The sequence below is a fragment of the Macrobrachium nipponense genome, chromosome 29 (genome assembly GCF_015104395.2).
Source record: "Macrobrachium nipponense isolate FS-2020 chromosome 29, ASM1510439v2, whole genome shotgun sequence".
NCBI classification, from domain to species: Eukaryota; Metazoa; Arthropoda; class Malacostraca; order Decapoda; family Palaemonidae; genus Macrobrachium; species Macrobrachium nipponense.
The window spans coordinates 15,093,087-15,105,586 of record NC_061092.1 but is presented as its reverse complement, the minus strand read 5'-3'; the positions used below and the strand labels follow the sequence as shown (position 1 = coordinate 15,105,586).

The 12,500-nt window shown below is 48.6% G+C and overlaps 1 protein-coding gene across 1 annotated transcript in view; it reads left to right on the top strand.

Annotated features, from left to right (window-relative positions):
• LOC135206141 (ribosome quality control complex subunit NEMF-like) overlaps window positions 1–12,500 on the top strand; it is a 97,789-nt gene that overhangs the window by 27,869 nt on the left and 57,420 nt on the right. The window contains exons 6-8 of the mRNA XM_064237398.1: window positions 11–177; window positions 1,125–1,266; window positions 4,958–5,128. Coding sequence (XP_064093468.1) covers window positions 11–177; window positions 1,125–1,266; window positions 4,958–5,128 — 480 coding nt within the window. The remainder of the gene's footprint in view (window positions 1–10; window positions 178–1,124; window positions 1,267–4,957; window positions 5,129–12,500) is intronic.

Genomic DNA, 12,500 nt, shown 5'->3' with positions numbered 1-12,500 from the left:
TTTCTTTCAGATTGTGGAGGTGGTGTACTAGATCACAATTTACTTGAATCTGGGTTCCCAGTAGGTGCTAAATTTGGAAAACACCTTAAGGCAGATGATGATCTTAGCCAGTTGCATCTTGCAGTGTCAAAAGCACAAAGTACAGTTACTCAGTGGGATGCCAGTGCTGGGTTTCAGGTATGAATACTCCTTTTGAAAAACTTCTTATTCAGTTAATTTCTGTAGTTGTTGGTATGCAAATGAAAGAAAATGCTTAGTAGTTTTAAGCATTTAATATTTATTGAATTTGTAGCTACATTGTAGCTGAATAAATTTGGACAACCATTTAAGTGTGCTGAGTAAATATTACTTTTGTAAAAGACTTATTTCTGCTGTTAAATAATTTTCTCTGTACAGTTCTTATTTGTAAGTTCATGTTTGCAAAAGAAAAATATAATCTTTTAATATTGTTTTTTAATATTGTAGCTGTACTCAGTCAGGATAAGTAAACATGTATGTAGGAGTCAGAACATGAATTAGCTAGTAGTATTATCTGTTTTGTTGAAAATTCAACAATTTTATTTATCTCCAGTTTTTATTATATAAGTAAACCATATGAATACTTTGGGAGGCTCCATAAGAATTTTGTTTATATGGTATTTTTGATTGATAGAAAGCTTTGTTATATAATTAGTAAGGTATAGCGCTGTATATGAATTAAGCATAACGAAAGTTTGGCAGAGTACTTTGGCTACACAGCCTGGACAGACCTGTGTATTGTGTACCTTTCTGCCTTGTACAGAATAGCATGGTATGGATAATAGTCCATTTTATTGCTTTATTTATGTATAAGGTATCCAAAGAACTTTTTGCAGTTTCTGTGTTGTACATGACTTTGAACTTAGTATAAATAGCATTATGAGCTATACAGGACATATGTTACAGTATTAGAGTATAAACCGAATTGGACAGCCATGCCTAGGTTTGGATTTAGGAATAGATAATCTTAGAAAGGGCTACTCAAATCCAGCTCATTTATTAGTGTATTTAAATTTACGTAGATCATCATATCAGTGAAAATTACGTACTCTTAATCTCTTTACAAAATTTAAATTACAATAAATTTAGTGATATGTATTTTTCAGGGTTATATTATAAAGAAAGTTGAGGAAAGGAAGAAGGGAGATGGCACCACTGAGGAAGTTCATATTTATCAAGAGTTTATTCCTTTGCTCTTTACACAACATAAAGAACATCCACATGAAAAATTTGATAGCTTCAACAAAGGTATTTTCAAAGTTCTTATGTTAATGAGAATTTTTGTAATTCTTCAGTAAAGAAGCACATTTCAGTGATGTCATAACTTTTATTAGGTATTTGCTCAGGAGGAATTTCATTTAAATATGACCTCTATATTACATAACGGGTATTCATAGTAGGTATCAAATATTTATTGTAATTATGCAAATTCTGGTAAGGAATTATACAGAGCTTTTGCCATATGTAGTAAACGCACTTAAAGATTCTTTGCAGAATCCTCTTAACTCCTAGTTACATTGCTTCCTGCCTTATACCACAGGTATCTCCATTCCATTTGATCTCTTCCCATATATGTATCCAGCCTCCTTAAATTTGTCTTGCTCCAATTTTCACCTTTCATTCAAGAACAAATAGTTTGTTAGCCCCATTATTGTACTGTATACATTACAGTAATAGTAAGGTTAGTGCATTTCTCCTTTCCTTTAGTGGAGGCTTATTACTGCTATAGTGAAGACCTCTTCTTACTTCTAATCTCATGGTTGAATAATATAAACATACTGTATGGCCATTGCAATATAACAGTATAAAAGAATGAAACAAAATGTCTTTCTTTAGTCCACTTAATTGAATTTTGAGTACCCATTGCTAGCTGTGGTCTCCAGTCTGATGAATAAACAGCTGAAAATTTGAACACATACTTGAGTACTGATTAAGCATAAGAGGAATATGAAGTTTGTTTTGTTATAAGGAAATATACAAAATTTAAAATGATTTTCACAATTCATTAATTAATGCCCCATATTTTACTTATTATGCTCTTCATCCAGCCCCTCAGATTCTTTTTATGCATGTATTACATGCCATACATTGTCATGTGATTTTGATGTGATATTTTAAAATTATACATATTATGGAATTGGGGGACTGTTTCCCACCCATTATTAATTGTCATTTTAATGTATGTTAATTGCACCTGTAGGATTAAAATACAGTAGACCCTTGACTCACGAACGCATTGACCCACGTACAACTCGATCCCCGACCAAAATTATAGGTAAAATTTCACCCTTGACCTACGAACTAACTTTGAGATACGAACAAAAAAAAATGCGGAAAATAAAAATTCTGTTTGGGTCATGAACTAATTTTGAGACATGAACATTTGAAAAATGCTGGAAATTTCTGGAAAATAACAATTCACTTTGTTTCACAAACTAATTTTTAGACACAAACATTTGAAAAATGCGCGAAATCGCCCAGCACACGTGAGAGCGTTTGAGTTGCCATGGGAACAGCCATCCTCCAGCCGCCCACGCACGGCGTCACCCACGCATCGCTCTTTGTCTCATCTCATTGTGTACAAGACGTTCGTCAATTCGCTTAGCATTTTTTGGCGCTAAAACTTGTGATTTTCTTCATAATGGGCCCTAAGAAAGAAAGGAAGAGTGGTGGTGAAAAGTAAGAAAGTGAAGAGTGGATGGTGAGAAGAGGGTGCAGAGGAAGAATAACCATTGAATAAAGAAAGAAATTATAGAAAAGTTTGAACGTGGTGTTCGCGTGACCGATATCGCAAGTGAGTACAAGATGGCCAAGTCGACAATTTCGACAATTTTGAAAAAACAAGGATGCATTAAAGAAGCAAATGTTGCGAAGGGAAGTGACAGTACTAACCAAGATGAGATCGCAAACCCTCGAAGAGGCAGAAAAATCAATTTTGAAGTGGGGTACATGAGAAACAGATGGCAGGTGATAGTGTAAACGAGGCCGATCATCTGCGAGGAAAGCTCGGCAAGTGTATCAGAGTTTGCTGAAGGAAACTCCTTCTACTAGTGCCACGCCAGATGATTTTAAGGCTAGTAAAGGGGGGGGTGGTTTGATAACTTCAAGAAAACGAACTGGAATTCACTCTGTAATTAGGCCTGGTGAGGCTGCTAGCGCAGACAAAGGCTGCTGCTGATGGCATTCGTGACTGAGGTTTGCCGAGTTCGTGGAGGCCGAAGGATACGTCGCTCAACAGATTTTCAATTGTGATGAAACGGGCCTCTTCTGGAAGAGATGCCCAACAGGACATTTATCACCCAAGAAGAGAACGCGCCCATCCCCAGGCCACAAGCCAATGAAGGATAGGCTTACGCTTTTGTTTATGCTCAAACGCAAGTGGCGACTTGCAACTAAAGCCGCTACTTGTCTACCATCAAACAACCCGCGTGCCTTTAAGCAGCACAACGTAAATAAGGCCAGACTGCCTGTAATGTGGAGGGCCAATACAAAAGCATGGGTGACACGGAACTTGTTTATGGAGTGGATTGATGAAGTGTTTGCGCCGACCGTGAGGTCAGTACCTAACAGAGAACAAGCTACCCTGCGGTGCCTTCTGATCATGGATAATGCCCCGGCACACCCTTCGTACTTGGCTGACTGCAGTGAACATGACTTCATTCAGTTCAAGTTCCTTCCACCCAACACGACCTCTGTTTCTCCAGCCCATGGACCAACAAGTCATTAGCAATTTTAAGAAATATATACGAAGGCGCTCTTCTCCAGATGCTTCCGTGTAACTGAAGAGACCAAAATTAACCTTAAAAGAATTTTGGAAGAAGCACTTTAATGTTTTTCACTGCATAAACAACCCTCATTGATAACGCATGGACTGAAGTTACGTACCGCACTTGAATTCTGCGTGGTCGGAAACTTTGGGCCCCAGTGCGTAACTGTCCGTGACTTTGAGGGCTTCGATGCAGAGATTGTGCAAGAAATTGTGTCATGGGCAACAGTCTGGGTCTACAAGGTCAACGACGAAGATGTTGAAGAATTGGTCGCTGAACATTTCAGAAGATTTTGATCTGCGGACGAACTTGTTCAACTCCACAAAGAGCAGCAGGAGCAACTTGCTCGGGAGCAATCAACTGACGAAGAGGAGGCTGGGGGAGGAAGTTACAGATGTCAGCAGTGATGTGATAAAAGCCGCATTGGAAAAGTGAATGATGTCCAGTGGCTTCCTTGAATTGTATCATCCGGACAAAATTGTTACGAACAGGATCGTGGAATATGCTCAATGAAAATTTAATGAGCCATTTCAGAAAAGTTATGCAAGGAAGGAAAAGGCAACAGACATTGGATAAGGTTTGTGATTAAACCGTTCACCGGCCAAAAAAACCTAGAAGAGTTGAATCTCCGGAACAACGAGTTATCTCTCCCCGACCTGGATGGGGGAGGGTCTCCTTCCGCACAATAACCTCCTCCCCACCCACCACCCTCCTCTTCTCTTGTCCGTCAAGCCAGAAGTCTCGCCAGTCATAGTAAGTGTTCACTTTACAAACGTTTTTATAGTGTTAGTTTACCATTTTAAATTATATTATTAGATATTAAGGTTAAGGCACTGACTTTTACATTATCTGTGTAAAATAAGGCAAAATATACTAATATATATTTGGTTCGTAGGGGGGGTCCGAGAACCAATAATATTATTCCCATTAAACCTTATGGGGAAATTAGCTCCGAGTCACGCAACAATTTGGAACACGACCAAGGTCTAGGAACGGATTGTGTTCGTGAGTCAAGGGTCTACTGTACGTATAAATTTTGTAAATATTTAACAAAGTTATTTTTATGTGAAGAGCTTCATTTATAACTAGTAAGTACTGTTATTTGGAAACCTGTAGCATTTTTAGATCATACTTAACATAGTTTTAGTAATATCTTTTTTATTGTTATGTAGCTTGTGATGAGTTCTTCTCAAAGATGGAAGCAGTCAAAATTGACCAGAAAGCTATGCATCAAGAAAGGGAAGCTCTAAAAAAACTTGAGAATGTCAAGAAAGATCATGAAAGACGATTGCAGGAACTGATGGATAACCAGAAGAATAATACCCTACAAGGCCAGTTGATTGGTATGTACATTATTTTTGTTTTATGTCACTTCATTGTACTAGATAGAATTGCTGCTGTTTAAATTTCAGTTTTGTTTCACTTTGTTTTAGTAACTCTCTTGAATGATATCACTTTTATATAATAATTTTAAGAATTTTATGACAGTTAAATGAAAAGATTTTTAAAAAAACATTCTGACTAATTTCTATTGTCGAAAAATACTTTTTATGTTAATTTTGTTGTTGTTCCGATACGTAATACAAACCCTCGGTCCTTTAACAATAGGAAGGTAACTAGCGGCAGCTGGGACGGTCGTAAGCTTCGAACAAGGGGAGAACGGTAGTTAACTGCTTGTCCGGTCGTGCGCGCGCCGCGCGCCGGGCGGGCGGTGAAGAATCCACTTTTGCTTGTTTTCGGTCCGTGGTGTGACAGGACTTGTTCGTCATCGCTCTGCCCGCTATTTTCGTCGTGTGCTTTGGATGTTACAATTTCTTCTGACGGTTTGTGTGTGGTCTTGAATGAAATTGTAAGTACTTTGTTTTCATTTTTCATTGAGTGAAGATTAATTAATCATGGATCAAGAAGAGCTTTCGCCGCGCCACCAACTGCCCGTAGAGTGTGTCCCGGTTGGAGGGGCGTAAATGCGGAGGCGGATTTCCGCTCTTACCCAGATATTGATCCTCATGAGTTATGTTTTCGGTGTCGGGGGCGAGAATGCTCCCGAACCGAACCATGTGATGTATGTGTAAATTGGTCCGAGGCGCAGTGGGTGCTGTACGAGGGTAGGAAGAGGCGTAGGTTTGACCAAGGAGTCGTCGGAAAGCTCTCCAGCGACTCTTTGGTTACGGATACCTCGTCATCCTTCCTGCCTCCAGCTCAGCCCCCACGATTTGCGCCTTCCCCTGCGCGGGGGGGTTTCGGAGTCCTTCTCCTCACTCGATCCGTCGAGTGAGGAGGGTGTCCCGATACCCGGATGTGCAATTGTATTCGTGGTCTTCCGTCCGCTCTGGGTGGGGTTCGTCCTCCCCCCAGGGCTGTGGAGGGTGACCCCTCTAACTGAACCCGACTGTTCCTCCCTCAGGTGTGCCTTGCTGTGAGTGACGACCTTGGACAGGTGTGGGCGTCGTTGGGACTGCAGGGCGCCCCCAGTATCCAGGGCTTGATTCAACGGCTAGCGGGTGGGGTCGGCAGTGGTAACGCATGGTGTGGTTACAACTACGACCAATACAGTGTCAACACCAGCGTACGCCGCCCCTCCTCATGTGGTATAACGCAACACATTGCGTCAGTGACTCCAACGGCGTCAATTCAAATGCCGATCGCTGCCGTGCCTAAGAGGGGCGGGGGTGCCGCCGCCACCTGGGTTTTAGTGCTGCCGACGCCCCGACTTTCGCTGCCCCAAAAGTTCGCCCCTGGATCTACCGCCCGTCCCAATGATGAGTTTGGCTGAGATGGAGAGGTCTGTGACGCCGGATTATGCTGCCGTACCTGCCGTACCTGCAGCGAGTGTTGCTGGCCCAGCCCCTCGCGCCGCTCCTACGAAGCGCGCCGGTGCGGGACTCTAATGTTGATGTTGCTGCTGGTGCTGGTCCTGCTGGTGCTGGTCCTATTGGTGCTGGTCCTGCTGCTGGCTGGTCCTGCTGGTGCTGGTCCTGCTGGTGATGGTCCTGATGGTGCTGGTCCAAGCTGCTGGTGTTCCTGCCGCTCCTGCCGTGCCTGCCCCCCTGCCCACGTCGCGTCTCGTCATGGAGGTGCTGCACCGGTCTCAGGTTCTTTCCGGACAGGATCAGTCGGGGCGTGTTGCTTCGGCAATTGGCCCGACTTTTCCGTGGATGGAAGACCTGACGTCCGTCCTGAGAGAGCTGACGAAGAAGAGGAAGAAGAAGAGGAAGATGTCGTCGTCGTCTTCATCGTCTTCTTCGTCGTCTGTTGCCAAAGCCTCTTCCCCTTCGACTTCTAAGGCTTCCAAGCCGAAGAAGAAGAAGGCTGCCTCCTCCCCCCCTAAGAAGGCTCCTACGGGACCTTCGAAGGGCCCGTCTCGCTTTGGCGTGACGGGGGGTTGGGGGGTGCTTCTGCTGGTCCTCCTGTTCCCTCGGGAACGGGGCCCGTCTCCTCTTCTGAGAAGAAGAAGAAGACGGGACCAAGGATGTGCTGGCTACTGCTGGTACATCCGCGCCTGGTTCTTAGTAGCACTGCTGCTAAGTCAGGTACCGGCTCGACTTCTCGTTCGCGAGAAGGTCCGAGTGTACGTGCTCCTTAGGGCGACCGTGCAGCCAACGTCAAGACGCCTGAGCTTGCTCACCGTCACGACAGAGGCACGGAGCAGAAGACTGTCGAGAGTTCGCGCAAGTGACGCTCGCCAGGCCAGCGGCCGCTCTCGTAGCGACCAGCCGGTTACTCGGGTTGACGTGACGGTCTCTGACCGGCCACGGGTTGAGGCTGAGAAGAGGTCCCCTCGACCAACGGCAACCAGCTTCGGCTGGTACCAGCTTTGGTTTTGACGTGCCGTGAGGACGCTCACGCCGGTCTCACCAAAGCGAAAGCGAGCTCTGCAGATCACCTGACCGCCGCTCCCACGGGAGGGACCGGACGGAGACGGTGGCCAGCAGCAGCTCGTCTGACGCACGAGATCGGGGTCGACGTGCTCAGTCGAGCCGCTCGCCACAGCGTAGCGGCACGACCAGGCCTGCAGTACGATCCCCACCGCGGGTTGGTGATCGGCTGCAGCCCCCCACGTACGCTGGTCCTGCCAGCGAACGGGGGGGGGAGCGTCATGTCTGTCTCTCCTATACCTTCAACTTCTCGGGCTACACCGGGAAGAGCGAGGTACCAGGAGTGATCGTGAGAGGTGCGCCGCTCACGATCCCGCCACGACGCCGCACGAACCAGGCATGGTTGTAGGACCAGCCAGGTCGTACGCGCAAGTGGTTGGAGCGACCGTCATGGGGTCTGTTGCTGTCCTCCTTCTGAAGGAGGAGGGTCTCGAGAGCTGCTCCTGTTTGGAGGACTGGACGGTCCTACTCCTCAGGACGCTGTAACTCCTGAGATCCAGAGGAACTTTGCCCAGGTTATTGCGCTGATTCGTCAGCACAACGACCTGGGGAAGGATCGCCGCTACCACCATCTGAGCCCACGTCCCGGCTCGAGTCCATTTTGGGGTTTTGGGGCCCGAAGAGGGAACCCAAATTGACGGTGGGACTGCCGCGATCGGAGCTTGCAGACTCAGTCCTTGACCAGGTGGAGTATTTCGTCTCAGGACGGGAGGATCTACTTAAGTCAGGACGGTCTTCCAAGCTACTTCCTCCTCCTCTGCAGCGACAGCGGAAGTTCTTCTACGTGCCATCAGTAGATCCAATACCGCCCAAACAAAAAGGTTAACCCCCCGGAGCTAGCCTAGGCTAACTCCAGGTGTGTCCCTGCAGCAGCTCCTGTCAGAGAACCTATGGTTCTAGCAGCAGGAGGCACTGGGCCTGGAAGCTACCGCTATGGCAGCTTTCCAGGCAGTCTCTTGGTTGGATCTGTGGTCCCTCACAGTATACAAGGTCCGCGGAACCGACGCCGGGGGCGCTGCCCAGCGAAGACGACCCCGACTTCAGAGACTGTGCCAGTCTGGAGGTAGAGCCATCTCCTACCTCGCCCATCAGACGGCAAACCTGTGGGCCAACTTGGTTCTCCGTCGTAGGGGACGCTGTCCTTACACGAGTAGCCAAGGGGGTCCGGCGTGAAGCGGTAAATGGACTACGTAACGGACCAATGAAGAGTTCCTTCCGCTCTCTTTCCGGAGAGATTGGTGGACGCTGCGGTGGAAAGACGGCGCACTGATGACAGTGACCGTCTGGTTCACCAGGCAGTAAGAAGTTTTGCTGGGCAACCTCGTACATCTGCGGTCTAAGCCTAAGAGTTTAGCTAGCGCTTCCATCGGCTGCTAAGGACGGCTGCTCCATCGAAGCCCCCGAGGAAAGACTCTTCCTGCTTCAACTTCTAGTAAAGGATGCCGTAACCGCCAGCCCTCCTCCCAGCCCTCCTTTCCCCAGAGGAGGTGCTGGGAAGAAGTCGAAGCGAGGTGGAAACGCTAGGGACGGCGTTCCCCCCTCACCAGCTGCCGGAAGTGGGGGGTGTTCCTGGCGAGCCATTGGGCAACTTGGCAGCGCTACGGCCCTGAGAACCTGGATAGTAGACGTCCTTCGGGAGGGATAATCTACTACCCTTCGAATATCGGCCACCCCAATCACCTCAACCCGGTCCATCTGCAGACATATGTTTCTGGGATCCTCAAAGGACGACGCTCTTCGGCAGGAGATCAACGACCATGCTGACCAACGAGCTGTAGAAGTTCGTATGGATCGGTCACCGGGCTTTTTGTTTTAACAGCCGCCTTTTCTTAGTGGAAAAGGCCATCGGGGGGCTGGCGCCCGTGATAGATCTCTCTCCCCTGAACCGATTTGTTCGCCAGAACTCGGTTCAAGATGGAGACGGCAGTTCCGTGCTGGACTCCATCAGGGAGAACGACTTCATGCTTTCAGTGGACCTGAAGGATGCGTATTTCCAAATACCCATCCATCAGTCCTCCAGAAAGTACCTCCGCTTCATTCTTCGACGGGACGGTGTACCAATCAGGGCACTCTGCTTCGGTCTCTCAACCGCCCCACAGGTGTTCACGAGAGTGTTCACGCTGGTGTCTGCTTGGGCCCATTCGCACGGGATACGTCTTCTGAGGTATCTCGACGATTGGCTGGTCCTGGCGAGCTCCCGCTCGCAGTTGCTGCAGGACAGGGATCGACTTCTAAAGTTTTGTCGCGATCTGGGGATCGTGATAAACTACGAGAAGTCCGATCTCGAACCCAAGCAGAAGATGAAGTAACTGGGTATGCTGATCGATACGGTAGCAGCTCAAGTCCCGCCCCCGAGACTTGAGGATCAGCAAATTCAGGGAGGCAGCCGGGCAGGTTCCTGTCTCGGCAGGAAACAGGCAGCTCAGCAATGGCAAGTCTGTGATCGGCCACCTGTCGTCACTCGAGAAGTTAGTTCCTCAAGGACGTCTTCACCTGCGGTCTCTCCAGTGGAGACTAAGGGTGGGAGAGTTGGTCACAGGTAAAGGATCCACCTTACTTCCCCGTGTCCATCACCGGAGAAGGTGAGGCAGGACCTAGCCTGGTGGCTCGACGACCAGGAACCTCTTAAGAGGAGTGCCCCTACGCACTCCCCCCCCGGAGATGCTGCTGTTTTCAGACGCATCGACCGAGGGATGGGGCGCACACCTGGAGGAGTTGCTGGCTGCAGGTGTGTGGGACCATCACGACAAGCACCTTCACATCAATGTCCTGGAACTCAAGGCGGCGTTTTACGCTCTCCAAGAGTTCCAAGACCGCTTGATGGGACACTCAGTGGTGTTGATGTGCGACAACACCACGGTAGTGGCATAACGTTCAACAAGCGGGGAGGGGGGCCTAGTGTCTCTCCCGCTACAACACAACCAGTTGACGGTGCAGGTGCACGAGTGGGCCACGGCTCATTCGATAGAGCTGTCAGCACGCTACATTCCAGGCAAGAGGAATGTAGTAGCGGACAAGCTCAGCCGTCGGGATCAGGTAATAGGGACCGAGTGGGTCCCTACACCCAGAAGTGGCGGAAAGGCTCTTCAACCTGTTGGGGGCGTCCAGTCATAGACCTGTTCGCCACCCGGCACAAACAAAAAACTTCAAGTTTTTTGCTCAGCCGTGCCGGACCCATGGGCAGCTGCAGAGGACGCTCTTCAACACCCCTGGGACAACCTCTTCGTTTACGCCTTTCCTCCCTTTTGTCTGATTCGGAAAGTGATCAGTCCGAGCGCTGGTCACTCCCAATCTCAGGATGATCCTGGTGGATCCCAACGACCTCAAGCCGTTTGGTATCCGGACCTGGCTGGCTCTTCTTGCCAGAAGAACCGAGAGAAGATGCCCCACTGGCACAACCTTCTAGCCAGCCACACGTTAAGAGCGGTACCCACCGAGCAGTCCAGTCCCTACAAACTTCCACGGCTGGCTGTTATCCACCATCTCTTCGCGAACGATGAGGCTTTTCTCGCAGCGCAGCAACAGAGATGGCTGGACACGTCAGACAGTCCTCCTGCAGCTGTGTACCAGGGGAAGTGGGCCGTCTTCTGTGGTCGTTGTCGTAGACGGGGTCTATCTCCTCTCAGAGCACTCTTCAGCAGGTAGCGGATTTCCTCGTATTTCTTCGCCGAGAGAAGCTCCTCTCAGTACCCACAGTTAAAGGATATAGAGCTGCACTGGCACTCGTCCTGAAACTGAGGGGACTGGACATCTCGAAACGTCGTTCGAGATCTCCTTGCTAATGAGGAGCTTCGAAAGGTCTTGCCCACCCAGGGAGCTCAGGCCACCTGAGTGGGATGTGACTCTCGTCCTTAGGAGTTTGACTCGAAGACCATTCGAGCCACTCCGAGAGTCGTCAGACAGGGATCTGACCCTCAAGACCCTCTTCTTGCTGGCCCTGGCATCGGCGAAGAGAGTAGGGGTCACTTCATGGTCTGTCCTTCAATGTTAAACATTCCAGGGGCTGGGGATCTGTGACGCTCGATTTCGTCCCGAATTCGTAGCTAAGACTCAGAATCCGTCGATCCCTGACGACAGGTTCGAGTCTTTCACAATCCCTCCCTAATGGATTTCACCGACAACGATACGGATGAGATGCTGCTTTGTCCTGTGAGGGGCGCTACGGCGCTATCTGAAGAAAACTCGACACCTCAGGCCTGAGTGTCGACGCCTCTTCGTTAGCACTGGGGTTACCAAGAAAGAAGTATCCAAGAACACGCTTTTCTTTCTGGCTACGTGAGGTGATCAGGAGAGCGTACGAGGCTGATGGTAGTGACGACATCCGTACGCTCCGACCGAGAGCCCACGAAGTCAGAGTATTGGACCCTCTTTGGCGTTCCGCAAGAACTTCTCCGTGGCGCAGGTCCTGAAGGCAGGTGTCTGGGCCAACCAGACTACCTTCACGTCCTTCTACCTTCGGGATATTGCCCACAAGTCCTTGGATACTTTTTCCTTGGGACCTGTGGTGGCTGCTCAAACACGTTGTGTAAGCTTACCCAGCACCCGAGCAGGCAGAACAGCATCGATTCTGGTGTGACTGTAGGATGAATGGTGGAATGAGAGTGCGACTGGCTTCTCTTCTCCATCTTTCTCTCTCTCTACCTGTGGGCAGAGGGTCACGGTCGTCACCATGCTGGAAAGGAATCCGATGCAGGTAAGCTACTCAACCGAGCCCCAATCTATCCCTTTAGTTTAGGGATAGAAGCAAATATCCTCCACTCCCTCCAACAAGGGGAAGGAGTGGATGCCTACTTGAGACAAACCCATAACTTTATGTTGGCTCCTGTACAGGAACAAGTTC